General features: G+C 26.0%; 2 protein-coding genes across 2 annotated transcripts; both read left to right on the forward strand.

Moving 5' to 3' along the window:
• The first annotated feature begins 12,931 nt into the window (after positions 1 to 12,931).
• KVR01_013412 (uncharacterized protein) lies at positions 12,932 to 13,934 on the forward strand. Its single transcript, XM_044783667.1, has one exon. The coding sequence runs from the start codon at positions 13,037 to 13,039 to the stop codon at positions 13,850 to 13,852; it is 816 nt and encodes a 271-aa protein (XP_044637674.1). The 5' UTR covers positions 12,932 to 13,036; the 3' UTR covers positions 13,853 to 13,934.
• Positions 13,935 to 15,018: 1,084 nt separating this feature from the next.
• KVR01_013385 (uncharacterized protein) lies at positions 15,019 to 17,226 on the forward strand. The gene is made up of 5 exons (XM_044791813.1): positions 15,019 to 15,517; positions 15,692 to 15,956; positions 16,054 to 16,184; positions 16,241 to 16,842; positions 16,913 to 17,226. Exons 1-5 carry the CDS (start codon positions 15,164 to 15,166, stop codon positions 17,079 to 17,081), a joined length of 1,521 nt encoding a protein of 506 aa, XP_044637647.1. The 5' UTR covers positions 15,019 to 15,163; the 3' UTR covers positions 17,082 to 17,226.
• Positions 17,227 to 17,453: the final 227 nt, after the last annotated feature.

The raw sequence follows: 17,453 nt of genomic DNA on the forward strand, positions 1-17,453 counted from the left end.
ATATTATTAAAATATATTTTTAATAATATATTTTAAAAGATTATTAAAGTAACTATTTTATTAAAAGTATTATATTTAATTTAAATATAAAGTATTAAATTATAATATTAAAAAAAATATTATTAAAATTTAACTTTAAGTTTTAAAGGTTTTATAACTTTTAAATTTTAAAATATAAATAAATTAACTTTATTAAATTTTTAATTTTATTTTATATTAAATAATTATTTATTAAAAATTAAATAATTTTAAAATATTCCTTAATAAACTTTTAATAAAATTATAAAAACTTAAAAACTTAAATATTATAATAAATAATAAAATAAACTATTTTAAATAGTTTTAATTTAATTAAAATCTATTTAAATTCCTTTTTCTAATTAAAATTTTAAAAATTTAATCTCCTCTTAAAAAATTATATTTCTTAAAGTTTCTATAAAGTTTAATTTATAATAATTAATCTATAATTATTTAAATATATTTTTATACTTTTCTTTATTCTTTAAAAATTAAAATATAATTTAAATAAATAATTATATAAATATTAATATAATTATTTAAAACTTTTATAATAAATAATTAAAATATAATAAAAATATTAATTAATTTAAATAATACTATTTTAAATTTATAATAACTATAATATATATATATAAATACTTTTTATTTTTATTTTAAATATAAATATAATAATAAATATTTATTAAATTAATTTTTAAAAATACTTTATACTTAATAGTTAATTTAAAATCTTAAAAACTAATAATAAAGGGTAATAATTCTTAATTATTATTTTATTAAAGGCCTAATAATTAATATAAAGTTAAAAGTATTATCCTTTTAAAGTAAATAATATTAAAGCCCTTATTAAACTTTTATTAAAATAATTTATTTAATTTTAAATTCTTTTTAATTAGTTTTTAAGATTTTTAACTCTTTTAATAATAATAAGTAAATAAAAAATAAATATAATATTTTTAATTTAATTATATAATCTACTTTTCTTTAAAGGAGGAGCTTTTTATTTTAATTTTTATAAAAACTTCTTTAAACTTTTAATTATAAATATAATTAAGGGATTAAAGTAATTTTCTTCTTTATTTATTCCTTTTAACTTTTATTAATCCTTTTTATTATTTAAATTAAAAATTATTAATTAAAAAAATATAATAATAAATATTTTATTTTAATTTTTTAAAGAATTTTATAATTTATTAAATAATATATAAATTATTTTATTAAAGCTATTAATCTTTTAAATAACTTTTTAACTTTATTTAAAAATATTATAAATTTAAAGTTTTTAATAAAATAAACTTAAAATACTTTTAATTAATAATAAAAATATTTTAAATTTTTCTTTTTTAATTCCTAAAATAATTTTAATAAAAAAGGATTTAAAAACTTTATAAATAAATACTAAAATATAATTAATTTCTTTAATAAATATTAAAAATTTCCTTAATTTTTAAACTAAATTTTCTTATAAAAAATATTAATTAAATTTATTTAAACTTAAATATTAAAATTAATTTTATATACTTTTAACTTTATATTATAATTACTTTTTAAAATTATAAAAATATTATAAACCTTTATTATTTCTTTTTTTTTTAATTCTATTATTAATTTAACTTTTTTACTTTAAATATTATTTTAATAAATAATTAAAATAATCCTTAACTTTTACTTTAATTCTACCTTTAATAACCCTTTAATTAATAATTATTATAACTTTAAACTTAATTTATAAATATTATAACTTTTATTAATATTAAATAATTTAAAATATAATAATAAATATTATTATAATAATAAGAAATAATTAACTTTTATTATTATTAAATAAATTAAATTTTAAAATAATTTTAAAATTATTCTTTTAAATATTTTAATTAAATTAAATATATAAGTCTCTACCTTAAAATTTTAACTTTAATCTCTTATATATAATAAACCTTAAACTCCTTAAAAGTTATAATATTACTTTAAAAGCTTCCCTTATTTTTTATTAAAGGTTTTATTACTTTCTTTATACTTTATTTCTAATTTCTTATATATTTTTTTAATTTATTTAAATATATTAATTTAAATTATTTAAATAATTTTAACTATTTTATTTTTAATATTTAATAAATTTAAAGTATATTTAATTTAAATTTTAAAGAAATTTAACTTTATAATTTAAAAGAAAAAACTTAACTTTAAAATTATTATTTTTAATCTTTTATTTTAACTTTAAGGTTTTAAAATATTAATAAAAATTAATAGTTTTAATTTTTTATTAATAAATAAAATTAATTAAGTTATAAATAACCTTAAAAATACTTTAAAGGTTTTTCTTAAAGTTATTATTAAAAATTTTAAACTTATTTTATTTATAATAATTAAATATAAACTTATTTTTTAAATTTTATATAAATATTTTAATAATTTTAATACTTTTTATTAATATAATTAAATATATAAATTACTTTTATTTTATTATTATAAAAATTATAATTAAAAATATAAATTTTTTAAGTTTATTATTTAATTATTATATTATTATAAAATATAAATTATAAATAATAAAATAATATTAATTAACTTTAAATTTTTTATTTTAATTTTAAAATAATTTTAACTATTTTAAAATATTTATTTTTATTAAAAATTTAATTTACTTTTATTTTTAAGTAAAAATATTATTTATTAAAAAGTATTTAAATTCTTTTACTATTATTTAAACTTATTTAAAATCTTTCTTTTAATTATTTATTTTTAATAATATTATAAATAATATAAAAAAATTAAAATTATAATAAATTATAATATTAAATATAATAATATAAATTAAAAAAATTTAAAAATCTATTAAATTTAAGTTTAATATAAAATTAATTTTAATTTTTAAAAAGAAGTAAATAGATATTATCTACCTTTTAATAGACTTAAAAAGTGTATAATTAAATATTAAAGTACTTTTAAGGTACTTCCTTATAGCTTTTATTTAACTATTATATTATTTATATTTTTAATTCTATTATTAAATTAAAAATAAATAATAAAGGTTTTAAAAAATAAAATATAATATATTTTTAAAGATTAATTTAATTAAGTTTATTATATAAACTTTTATAATAATTTTATAATTTATTATATTTATAATATTATTTATTATTAAAAAATATTTTTATATATTAATATATTAAATTATATTTAATTAGTTTAAGTTAGTATTATTAGTTTATTAAAGGTTAAAGCTATTATAAATTATAAATTATTTAGTTTTAATATTATTAAGTATTATATATAAAGTCGCTATATAATTTAAGCCTTTTAAATATAAGTTAATTAAAATAGGTAAAAATAAAAGCTATTATTCCCTTAACTATAAATGCGGGTTTTCTTACGGGATACGCACGGGTTCTAGCTTTATTTAAGTAAATACTTATTTAGTGAATCTAAGAGACTATTAGCTTTACTACGTTATAAGTAAAACTACTTAAAAGTAGTTACTTAAATTACTATATAAATTAAGAGATAATTAAGTAAGGTAACTATATTTTATTATTTAAGTTTATAATTCTAATAGTTTTATAGAAGAAGAAATAACTATTAATAATTAGATTTATAATTATATAAAAATAGATCTTTATTTTAAAGAAAATTTATTATTATTTAAAATAGTTAATATATTTTTAAAAAGTTAAGGGATTATAAGTTTAATTTAAAGTCTATTAAGATTTATAAGAATCTTAAACTTAAGTTTAAAGAATATAACGCTTTAATTTATTTAAAATTAAAAAGGTTAAGGAAATTTAAGGAAAGGTTTAAATTAAACTAAAAATTAGATTAAGTTATAATATAATAAAATAGTTAAATAAAAATTAGTTAGAATTTTATAATTATAAGTTTTTAACTTTATATTTAAAAAGAGTATTAATAGTTATAATTATTTATATATATTTAATAAATATAATATAAAATATATATTATATTATATTACTTTAAATCGTTTTCTATAAATTATTTAACTTATTAAAGATTATAATTAAAAGTATTTAAATATAATTATTAAAAGGATTTAAAATAGTCCTTATAACTTATAATAAAAGAAGGCTTAAATTATCTATAAAAATTATTAATTTAAAACTAAAGTTACTTAAAAATAGTATAAAGAAGGTAGTAAAGTTATAATCTTATATTATTAAAGATATAAAGGTTATTTAAGTTAATAAAATAAGTAAAATATATAAACTTATTAATTAGTTTTATAAATATTTAACTTATAACTTTAAAAGGATTTTATTTTAAATAAATTTATATATAAATAGATTATAATAAGATTATTTATAATTGAAAATATATTATATAATACTTTATTTAAACTTTAAAATATAATAATAAACTATTATAATATTAATAGTATATTTAATTTATAAATAAATTAATAATTAAATATAATATTAATAAATTAAAAAAGTAAATATTTTAATTAAAATATTTAAAATTTAACTTTAATAACATTTTTAATTAATAATTATTATATTTTTAATAATTTATTTATAAATAATTTAAAAGAAAATTTAATATAATATAAAATTTAATTTTATATTATTATTTAATAAGTTCTATATTAAATAAAATAATATTAATATTATAATTTATTTTAAAATACTTTAAAAATATTTATTAATAATTTTAAACTATAATATTATTTTATATAAAATAATATATTTATATATATAGTAAGGATTATATAAAATTAATTTAAAGAAAAATATATTTATATTTTTAAATAATTATTATATTTATTTAATTTAAACTTTATTAAAACTTATAATATTTATTAAAAAATATTATAATAATACTTTAAACTTTTATTATATTAAAGATATTTAAATTATTATAAAAGAAATATTAAGTTATAATTAAAGTATAAAAGGATTTTATTTAAAAAATAATTAATAGGTTAATTAATCTAATATTATAAAAAGTTATAATAATATTTATTATTTAAAAATAATATATTAAATATTAATTATAATACATTTATATTAATTAATAGTAATAACTTTAAATTATATATTTAATTTATTATAAACTTATAATAATAAAATTATATTATATTTAAGTTTATATATAAGGTAGTAATATATAGGTATTAGTGGTAATCTAGGTGGGTGGATCTAAATTGGTGTTTTTTTTATTACGGTACTGTAGGTCCCCTTATCGATAAGGCTACCACACCATTACGTCTCGCCCCGAAGCCCAAGGGGCAAACTTCCTTCTTTCTCTTTTCCTTAGGCAACCCTAATCGTCAAATCCATACTTTTTGCTGCAAACTTTGAGCCTTCGTGCCGTGAACCTCAAGTGACGGCCCAGCTCTCTTGTTCTGGCGCGGAGTGAGTGCGCGGACGTTGCCTGCCTCCACAAACGACGTGTGCAATTTCCACAGACCTCTCCAGGCAGAAGGACACAAACCCCCTGTTACAGGCGCCAAGAGTAATCGAAATCGTTCTCAAAAAGGGTTCCGTCTCGGTCAAAAGTCACATAGTGTGAATAAGGCTGGCATCCGAGGCGGAGATACAGTCATGGGCGAGAACAACACACCGGGGCCAGCCTCCGCGTCTGCCCAGGAGAGCCTCGATTCAGAGGCTATCTTACGAGTCGCATCATATCACAGGAGAGATTGGGACTACGCGGTTATTTCAGCGGCGACAGGACAGCACGACGACGTCAGAGCGTCCTTGTTCGGGGTTTCAGGCAGTTTTGGCGGCTCGGACCTTGGCTCTCTTCAACGACTGCCTCTGGAGCTCATCTCGGCAATCTGCCTCCTACTAGACATACGCTCTGCCTTGGCATTCAGCCAGGCAAATCGACGCAGTCGTGAAGTCACCTCGAGTATCCGCCAGTATCGTCAGCTCAGCGAGCATGCCCTACATTGCATGTGGGCACTCTTTCGAACAGGGCTTGCGGCGCATACTGGCATCACCACCCTACACACTCTTCTCTTAACTAGATCCTTCTTCTCTTTTCTTTCCCCCCCCCTAAATTACAATACTATAGTAACTATTACTACTCCCAAAAAAAAATACTATAGTTTAAATTATTATACTAACACTATAATAAACCCTAATATATTAAAAAATACTTTATACTTTTTCTTATTAAGTAATATTACTATTATATAACCTAATATTCCTTCTACCCTACCTAATTATTAATAGATAATCTCTTTTATTATAAATTTATTAATAATAAAAAAAGTAATAATAATATATTAAATTAAAAAATATAAGTATATATCCTTTAATAATAAGTTAATTTCTCTTATAATTAAAAACCTTTATATACCTTTTAAAAGCTTTTAACTTAAATAAATAAAAAATTATATAATTAGAAGTAAATATATAAATATAATATAAAATAGTAACTATTATAATATAAAAATTTAAAAGAGCTTTTAAACTTTAAAACTAATATAAAACTAAATAAACTTAATATATTAAGTTTAAAATAAAGGCCTTTTATAAATCTTCTAAATAAATTAATTAATATAAATAATATAAATAAAGTAACTTACTTTATTACCTTACTAACTTTATTAAAAATAACTTTAAAATTTATTTAAAAATAATAACTTAACTACCTTATTTAATAAGTAAAATAATATAAATTATATTATAATAATATAATAATTAATATATACTTCCTTTTACTATATTATAACCTTTATAAAATAATAAAATTTAATAAAATAAAATAAATTATAATTAAATTATAAAAAAGAAAAGCTTATAATAATAAAATAATAAATTAAATAGCTTAAAAATAATTATATTTTCCTTTAATTCCTAAATAATATATTTTAAAAGCTACTACTTTAATAAAAATTAAAGTTACTTTAATAAAAATAAGTTTCCTTTATAAACTTTTTATAAATTTAATAAATTTATACTACCTTATAATTTATTTAACTACTAAAAAGGCTTATAATTATATACTTAACTTATAGCCCTTTTAAAAAATAAATATTTATTTAAAAAGTTAAGGTATAAATAATTTATATAATTTAAAAGTACCTAAAAATTTAAAATATATAATAGTATTTAAGTAATAAATAATATTATTTTCTAAAAGTAAAAATAATAATATAAAAACTAATTACTTATTACTTTTTAAGTATTAAAACCTTTTAATAATTATATAAAAGTAGATAATCTTTTTTAACGTAATTACTTTAAAATTTTAGATTCTTAATAGTAAGCTAATTAAATAATTAAATAAAAATATAAATTACTTAATATAATAAATACTTTAACTATTATAATTTATATATTTATATTTATAATAAAAATATAAAAATTATAATAAAATTTTATATAATACTTTTAATTATATATAAAGCTATTTAAGTATACTAATTATAATAAGCCTTATTATATAATTTTAAAAATATAATACCTATTTTAAAAAAATAAAATAATAATTTAATATAGTAAAATCTAGCTTTAAGTTATTTAATAATTAAAAATAAAAATATATTAAAATATATAAAATCTTAATTAAAATAGCCTAAATTATTTTAAAACTTAATATAAAGAAAAGGTTTAAAGAAAAAACCCCTATTTATAGCCCTTAAAACTAAAAACTACCTAATAATCCTACTACTATAAGTCTAAATATAAATTTTAATAATATAATTATAAACCTTAATAATAAAAACTTTAATTAATACTAACCTAATTAAAGGATTTAAATAAAATTATAAAGGTAATATTATATTAATTAACTAATAAAAGGTTAATTTAACTTTAAAATATATATTAATAAAAAGTATAAAAATAATATACTTTACTTTATATAATTAAATATAGTTAAAATTCCTACTATATATAATATTATATTAAATCTAACTTAAAAATAGAATATAATATTTTACTTATATAAAACTATAAATTATTCTTAAAAGGAATTATAAACTTATAAAAATATATTTAAACTTTAATATCTTCTTTTAATTAAAGATTAAATAAAATAAAATTAGAAATCCTAATTTATATTTATAAAAATATAAAAATAAAATCCTTTTATATTAAACTTTTACCTTTTATAAATATATATAATATAAATTAATAGAATCCTAATAGTAAATATATACTATACCTTAAAGTATCTATTTAAAGTTTTAATATTATTTAAAAATAAACTTTAAACTTAAATATTATAGTTATAAAAACTTTAATATAATATATTAGTTTTAATAATTAAGTTATAATAAGTATACTAACTTAAATATAAAGTTAGTAAACTAAATTAAATAGGTAGAGCTTATAATAAAAACCTTAAAATATTTATATATAAGTTAAATAATACTATTAATTTTATTCTCTTTAATATTTTTAAATATAAAATAATAATAAAACCTACCCTTATAATTAAATTTAATTATTTTATAATTATAATTATAATTCCTACTTAATACTTAAAAGATATAGGTAAAAATAAGCTTATAATACTACTATTAAAATACTTAAACTTCTATTAGTTAATTTAAAGTTTAATTTAAATAGTAAAAGAAACTATAAAAATAGTAAAGAAATTAAAGAAATTAACTATAAATTTAACTTTTATTATAATTATAATTATTAAAGTAATAAAGTATATATATTTAATTAAAAAGTATAAAACTATTTAATAAAATTAAAATATTATATAATAAGGGTAAACCTTATTTAAGTATAGTAAAATAGGAATAATAAAGCTATATATTAAATTAAAAACTTTTAAAAGTAAAGGTAAGAGTAGTTAAAAAGGTATATTAGAAAACTTAAATTAACTTAACCTTTAAAAACTTTTAAATATTTAAAATAACTTTATAATATAAGGTTATAAATACCTATTACTACCCCCCTTTAATATATAATAATTAACCTATTATAAAACTAATTTATAAGGCTAAGCACCTTTAAAATATAATTTTATACTATTTTTTAATAAAAATAATATTAAAAACCTTTAAAAATTTTAAAACTACTATAAAACTCCTTTAAAATTTAATAGTATTAATAAAAAAGTTAGAGTAAATTATATTTAAATAAATAATATTACTTTAAAAATAAATAATATTATAATAGTTTTATTTACTATAATTTGGATTTAATTAAGTTTTAAATTATAGTATTTTATAAAATATATTTATACTTTAAGTATTATTTAAGGGAATTTAAGATAATAAAAGTTATAATAATTTTAAAGTTAAGAAAGTTAAACTATACTACTTTTAATTTTATTAATTAATTATACTTATTAACTATATAAATAAAGAGCTTAAATAGCTAATAGTGTAGTAAATAATAAAAATAACTTTATTTAATAAACTCTTTAATTTTTAATATTTTAACACCTTACCTAAATACTTAATAGTAAACCTTATAACTTTCTTAATTTATAATATTAAAAGGTATTTAATAAAAGACTTAAAGCTTTTTTTTATAATAATATATAAAGGGCTTTTAACTTAATTTTTTAATAGACTAATTAGGTAACTAGTAAAATAAAATAATTAACTAATATTATAAAATAAGTATTAAGTTTTATTATAAGTAGAAAAACCTAAATTTAATTTAAGGGTATAATTATAAAGAATAAAAATTTAATTTATAAACTTTTATAAAAATTTTTAATATCCCTATTTTATTTATATTATATATATAGCTACTTTTATTTAAAAATAAAAGTAATTTATATATATTAATAATTTTTTTAAAATAAATAAAAGTATAAATAATATAGTATAAGCTTTTAATAAAAGGATTATTAATATACTTAAATAAAAAGAGTTAATATTATAATTTTTACTTTTAATAAATATAAACTTATTTATTTCTTTTAAAATACTATTTAATATAATTATAAATATAAGTAGATTATAATATAATTTAACTAATAAAAATAGTAAAATAGTTAAAAGTTTACTTTAATTTAAAACTTTTTTTTATAAATATATTAAAACTTAAAAAGTTAAAATATATAAGGTTATTTTATACCTTAAAGGCCTTAATAAAATAATAATAAAAGCTTTTTTTAACTTATAATATTAATAATAAATATATATATTCTCTTTATAATAATATATAAAAGGAAAATATAATAGTAAAACTAAAAAATTTAATATTTAAAATTTATTTAAAATAGTAAAGTTAAAATAATAAATATATTTAAATATTTTAAATAAAGCTATTAAAATAGTAATTAAAATAATATTATTAATATAAAAACTATTTTAATTTTAACATTTTATTAAAAGTAGGAATTTTACCTATTAAAGTTATATTTAAATAGTAATAACTTAAAATAATTATAAAGCTTTAAATTTTAAATTAAAATTACCCTTTTATAAAAAGATTAGCCTTTATTATAACTTAAAAATAGAAGGATAACCTTTTAAATTAAAGGCTAATTATAAAAGAATATTAAACTTTAAAAATAAATACTTTATTAAAATTATATAAAAACTTATGTTAATATTAATAAATTATATATTTAATTTTAAAAGGTATTAATAATAAATATATATAAATTTTTAACTTAAAAGATTATTTATATTATATAATAAAATAATTAAAAAATAATATAATAAATAAAAGCTATCTTTTAAAATAATAATTATAATATATTTTAATAACTTAAAAACTATAAAATTACCTTATAGATATTTATAATATATTAAAATAGTACTAAAATTATCTATGTTTAAAGCTACCTTTAAAAGGCTTATATTTATAATAAAAAATTAAGGGAACTATAAAAGAAATTATATAGGTATAAATTAATTATAAAAGGTTTAAAGCTATAAAAGTTTATTTATATATTAATAATATATTAATAATATAGAGTATTTATAAAAATACTTTTATAAGTTTATAATAAAAGTTTTTTATTTTTAATATAATTAGAGGAAATTAAAAGGTATTTTAATAAAAGTTAAATAATTATTTAGGATATTAAGATTTAAGGAAATAAATAAGTAAATTAATTAATAGAAAAATTTATTAAATTAAATTTATAAATAGAAGTAAAAAAAAGGAAGTAGTTATTATATTTTAAAAATACTTAAAATATATAACTAAAAATAAAAGGTACTTAATTTTTAATAGGTTATAAGCTATTTAATTAAATATTAAATATTAAAATTTAAGTTTTTAAATACTTAAAAACTTACCTTTTTCTATATATCTCTTTATAAGCTATTAGTGAAAAAGAGTAGGTATAAAGACTTTATAGAGTATTATAAGTATTTTAAATATTTATAATATAATAAATGTTATAAGTATAAATAATTAAAAGTAGGAAATATATTACTTATTATTTCCTAATAAAATTTACTTTTAAATTAGTTAAAAAGGTTATAAATAAAAGAACCTAATAAATCTAAAAGATTTAATAACTTTTAATAAGTTAATTAGGAAGAATTAAATATATAATAGTAATTTTAAAAAAAAAATAATAAAAGGTTTCTCTTTTTAATATATTAACCTAATATAAATTATTAAATACTCTTAAATCCCCTCAATATATAAAAATATATTCCTATATATATCTATACTTTTATTTTTATAAAATATTTATTTTATAATTAGTATAACTAATATATATATTTTACTCTTTTTTTTATTAAGTAAAATATAAGGTATTTAATTTTTATAGTTTGTAACCCCCCTATCCTAAGGGCGCCCCTAGATAGACTAGCTCTAGATAGCACTGGCCCAGACATAATGCAATAATCTTCTCTTAACTGACCGCTGCAAGATTTGCGACTCGTTTGGCGGCTTTGTTTTCCTTCCGACTGCTTCCCGCTGCTGCTTCGACTGCATCGAGAGAGCCAGAGCTACGCGGGTTGTGTCCTTGTTCGGCGTCAGCAAGGCGGCGGGCGTGTCAGTGGCTAAGCTGAAAAAGGTCTACCCCGTATCCCGCTCCCTGCCTGGAATCTATTCCTTGAGAACGATGCATTACAAGCGCCGCATAAATCTCCTATCTGCAAACAAAGCCCTTGAAATCCTCCAGCAAACGGAACGCGCAGATCCGCACATCATTCTGGAAAAGCTCCCTAGCATACGAGCTTGGAGACATATGATGTCGACATGGCTGCCATTTGTCAGCTCGGCGGCAGATCATCCACAGCTGGGAAGATCATGTAAAGGCTGCCAGGTCGCTATGGAGACCGGCAGAGATACGGATGCTTTTTTTCGTCGAGAAAGTTCTTTTTCAGATGATGAGTTCTTGGTTCATTTTCGGGACTGCAGAGAGGCGGAGCAGCTTTGGCACGCCAGCAAAGGCGGGACAGTTGAATTCGAAGAGCCAGAGTGGACGCGGCTTCGAGCCTTGCTAATAATGGAAGAGTAGAAAATACGACCTACTACCTTTTGGCCTGGAACACGGCATGGAATTCTCACTCGCTCACTTGATTCCAAACGAGACCAACATAGAATTTTCCAACCTCTTAAAATTGAGAATAGCGCTACCAAATGTGATCGGGTCGCGAATGTCTGATCTTGGAAACTTGTAATTGCAATATCCCATAGACTGAATGCCAACCTATCCTTCTTTTCCCTCCTCCGGCCCCGGGTCTGTGGGGCATTTTGAGCTTGCTCTCCACGATGTTGGTTGGTGGCACCAAAGAGATACAGAACCGTCGCTCGGCCTTTTCGAACCTATTGGCTGGCTGAGTGCTTCAGATCAGGTGGAAGATCTGCCAACATACAAAGTCAAATAGTTGTCTGTAACGTTGGTACACCAAAGCAGCTGGACAGCAAGCTGGTACAGGCCTATTACCGTAACAACGGCTGTGGCTCAGTCACGTGCTAAGTTTAGACTAAGCGCCGTACCTGATCCCCAACCACGGCAGGTTTCTTCTTCCCACCAACAACCCAATTCTTGGTCCCTTGTTTGCAGTCTTTTTTAGCTCTTACAACTTTGGAATTCATTTTCAGGCTCGATTTGCCTGGTATCGAGACATTAGTTTGGTCTGCTCATACGATTTCTCAAGATGGGATGCAACCCGCAATCGCCTCAGGTGCTCTCTATGGAGGCGGACTCAATGGATGACAGCTACTTTCGAATCAGATGTGGTGGCAAAGTAAAATACGTTACCGTCGCTCCCGGTACATTGGTCTCCGAAGACCTTTGGCTGCCACTTTACTCCCTGCCTCCGCTTCCTTACAACGAAGACGGATGGAACGTCGCTCATGTATCACGAGCCGAGGGGAGCCAGAAACTGCACTCATCACTTGAACTTCAATCCCTGCCGGGGGTGACGGAGATATGGCACCCGCAAAAGATCGACGTGCTCTCGCTGGAAAGGGTCGAGATCCTCACCATGTCCACGTTTGAGTGCACCTGGAAGGAGGAGCCTACACCTTGCGGGACATATGTCGCAAAGATTGCGCGCTTCGAGTGGGAGATCCCCCGCATTGAGCGTGAGACGCACGCATACCGCCTCCTCCAGGACACACACATTGCACCCAAATTTTTAGGCCATATCCACGAGCAAGGGCGCGTGATTGGTTTCTTGCTTGAGAAAGTCGACGGTCACTTTGCTGGCATCGATGATCTGCCCCGCTGTACCGAGGTACTGACAAGCCTCCATAAGCTGGGTCTACTCCACGGGGACGTCAATCGCCACAACTTCTTGATCGGCGACGGCTGGACTAAGATGATCGACTTCGAGACTTGCCGGGAATCTCAAGATCAGGGGCTGAAAGAAGCTGAGTTGTTGAGTCTTCCTGCAGAATTGAAAGACGAAAGTGGACGCGGTGGGGGTTTCATCGCGGTCGATGAGGAGGATTCAGATCATTCATTTTGAAACATTTGAAATTAGTCGAGACGGCCTGCTAGAACCCCAGACTCGAGATAGACACCGAAAAGAAACTCTAACTTGTTCCCGGCTCACTCAATGCTCCATGCTATGTTGTTAAGTACACGCCTTAGGGATCTGGGATTCGTGCACTTAGTTATAAAACTGGAGCATCAGTCTCCTTCCTAGGGTAGGTACCGATCTGACCTCAAAATCGTCTGCAAACTAGAGTCACAGACTTGACAACTCGTTGGGTTCGATTCTCCTGACCCGCCGCTGGCGCGTAGGGGGCAGACATCTGGAGCTGGTCTGATCCCTGGGTAGACCGAAGAGTGGAGTTTGCCGGTGATGCTTCAATAGTTACTGTCAATCCTCTTGCCACCGATACACACATATCAGTTGCACTCCAAGTTGACGTCGATAGCTGCACTGCACCGCAGCCTGCAACGCTGCAGTCCACAGGATTCAATGCGACAGGTCGCGATAGTCTTCAGGCTGGTTGCAGCAGTGAATGCCTGCTACTGTTCCATCGCTCGAGCGGGGCTGGTGTTCATTTTTCACCAACATTCAACTGCGCCCCTTTCATTGCAACCTACTGCCGGCACGAGGGTGACGCCCCGATAATTGGCGTGTGGGGATGGGTCACACTTGCTAGAATGGGTGCACGCCGCATGACAATCATTTCCTTCGTGATCCTTGCAAGTGATTGTTGGTTGTCTGCAAACAGTTGTTGGTAGCCTCACAGATGGGTCATTGGGGCCATGCAGTATTCTAGTATCGGTGGTCTAGTGGAACATCGCAGCCAACTTCAGCCCGTTAGTTGAGTCTAATGCGCCCTGAAGCCTGTTGTCGTCATGTTGGTCTGCGGCTCAGCGGTGGGTAGGCCAAGCGGCCCGGAGAATGTCCGGTCAACCGAGGTCCGTTGAGAGATGACCTGTGTGCTTATTTGCCCATGCAGTAATTGGGCCCCAAGGCTGTGCAGCCAAGCGACTCTAGGGTCACACTGCATATGCATTGATTCCAAGGTGAATTACCGGCAGGCCAGAGGCTGCACTGTATGAAGTATGGTGGATGGTATGTAAGTATTCGAAAACATTCATATTACGAGGCTTTGATGGAAGTGCTAGGCTGATCAAACGACTGCTGCTTGCTGTTCTCCCACCCATGCAAAGATCTTTGGTTTCTAACCCACCAAACTCGTTGCTTTCTATCTGCAAAGTGGTTGGCCATCCTCTAGGTGGTAGTCATTTCGGAAGCCAACGCTTTCCGATACTCCTGCCTCTCTCTTTTCAGGTTGCTCACTTTCGGCGCCATTGCAGCATGGGGTTCATAGACCGCACACCATGGGCTGCTATTGCATCCACGGTAATCGCATGCTTCGTCGGTCTCGTCTTCTACCGCCTATATCTGCACCCTCTCGCCAAGTTCCCCGGCCCCAAACTAGCAGCCATCACGCGTTACTACGAGGGTTACTACGACGTCATCCTCAACGGCCAATACACGTTCAAGATAGCCGAGCTGCACCAGCGATATGGGCCCATTGTGAGGATTAGCCCCTACGAACTCCACGTAAATGATCCAGCATACTATGAGAAGCTGTATCGACAAGAGGGCCAGTGGAACAAGTATGACTGGTCCTATGATGCGTTCGGGGCACCGATGTCTGCCATTTGTGTAAGCCATTTTTTCTTCGTGACAATCTTGGCCCTTCATGAACAATCGTCTGCCATCTGTGGCCTGTGGCTCTCAGGTTTAGTACAGGCTATCGCCGAACAATGGTTCTTTCCATACTCAATGCGTATGAAATCACTCTAATGGTGCTTTATTAACTGAATCCAAACGCTGCAGTCAGTGGATCATGAGGCGCACAAACGCCGCCGTGCTCCACTGAACCCCTTCTTCTCCAAGGCCAGCGTCGCCAGCCGCCAAGACTTGATCCACGGGTTCGCCAACAAGCTCTGCGATCGCATTGCGCAGTTCGAGGGCTCAACCGTAAATATCACTGCTGCGGTCAGTGCCTTCACGAGGGATGTTGCCATGCAATTTGTTCTGTCCAAAGACTACCGGAATCTGGATAACCAGGACTTCGGTGTCGGAATGACCAACGTCCTCCGTAAGCAACCCTGGGAACAGTCTTGTCCATCCACACCTCCCCGGTTATCAGCAGTGCAGCACTCCCAACTCATTTTCAGGTGACTAACACCCAAAAGAAAGCTCCGGGGCGATTTGGCGTGCTACGAAGCACGTCAGATGGCTCGGGCCGCTGATGAAATCACTTCCGTTGGATTGGGTCGAAAAGGCGGGCGATGCGGGAACCAAGGCCTTCTTCGGCTTTCTGAAGGTGAGTCTTAACGTTTCGGCACCACTTATTATCAGTATACTAACCTAAGAACGTAGGATTGCCTGCAAACCACCAAGGAAATTGTAGCTGCACCGGCCAGAAAGGTTGGGGGCGACACCGATGCGTCATCAAAGACTATCGTGCACACGATTTTGGAATCAAATCTGCCGTCGACCGAGAAGACGGTGGAGCGCATCAACGACGAGGTAGGCACCATCACAGGAGCCGCCTTCGAAACAGCAGCCCAGTCCATCCGCACTATTCTATACTACCTGTACAGCGACCCTGTCACCCTAGCGCGTCTGCGAGACGAGCTTTCACAGGCGGTAGAGAAGCATGGGGGTGAGGGTAACCTCCCCCTCTTCGTTCTTGAACAGCTTCCGTTCCTAACCGGTTGTATATGCGAGGGTCTGCGACTGAGCCCAGGTCTTGCAACTCGTCTGGCGCGTGTCGCTCCTGACCGTGATTTGTACTACGGCCAGCAGCGTATCCCCGCAGGAACCCCAGTAGGGATGACCGTTCTCCTGATGCACATGGATGAGACTCTGTATCCGCAGCCAGACACCTTCAACCCTTCACGTTGGACCGACAGCGCGACGAGGTCGGATAAGACCTTTGCGCCATTCTCCAGGGGCACGCGAAGTTGCCTCGGCATGTAGTAAGTGACCTGCCTTGTGATCCCGGTGCTTGAGATTCAAGAAAAATGCTAATCGAGTCTCCTAATGCAGCCTCGCTTGGGCTGAGATGTATATCGTCATAGCGGCACTGGTCCAGCGATTTGAGTTCAAGCTGATTGGTGCGGGCCTGAAGGACGTCAAGTGTGCAAGTGATCAGTTCATAGTGGGAACGGCAGATACCACTGGTATTAAAGGTATTGTTAAGAACTATGCGGCTTGAGAAATGGGGTTTTTCACATAAGCCTTGAACACCTACAAGCTGTGGGAAGATGATTGGTCGTGAAGTCTACTCTTACTCAGGCACAGATGCGTGTATGGGGTGTTTGGGATAGGGCCCATATGCTGTTTAGGGGGTGGACTTCTAAGATTAATTAGGGCATCTGCTCGGTTGAGCATTACTCTGTGTCATTCTCGTGTCTCAATGCTGTGGAGTATATATAGTACAGCGAGGCAGGACGAGACCGACGAATGAAAGCGATTTCGAAGCTGCCCAAATTCCAACGTACCTAGGTAACTAGACGCCAACGTCAGCACTAACAACTGTTTGATGTACTACCCTCGATGACACGTGATATTCTGCAAGCTCCTTCGC

Source organism: Diaporthe batatas (genome assembly GCF_019321695.1).
Source record: "Diaporthe batatas strain CRI 302-4 chromosome Unknown Contig00026, whole genome shotgun sequence".
Lineage (NCBI taxonomy): Eukaryota > Fungi > Ascomycota > Sordariomycetes > Diaporthales > Diaporthaceae > Diaporthe > Diaporthe batatas.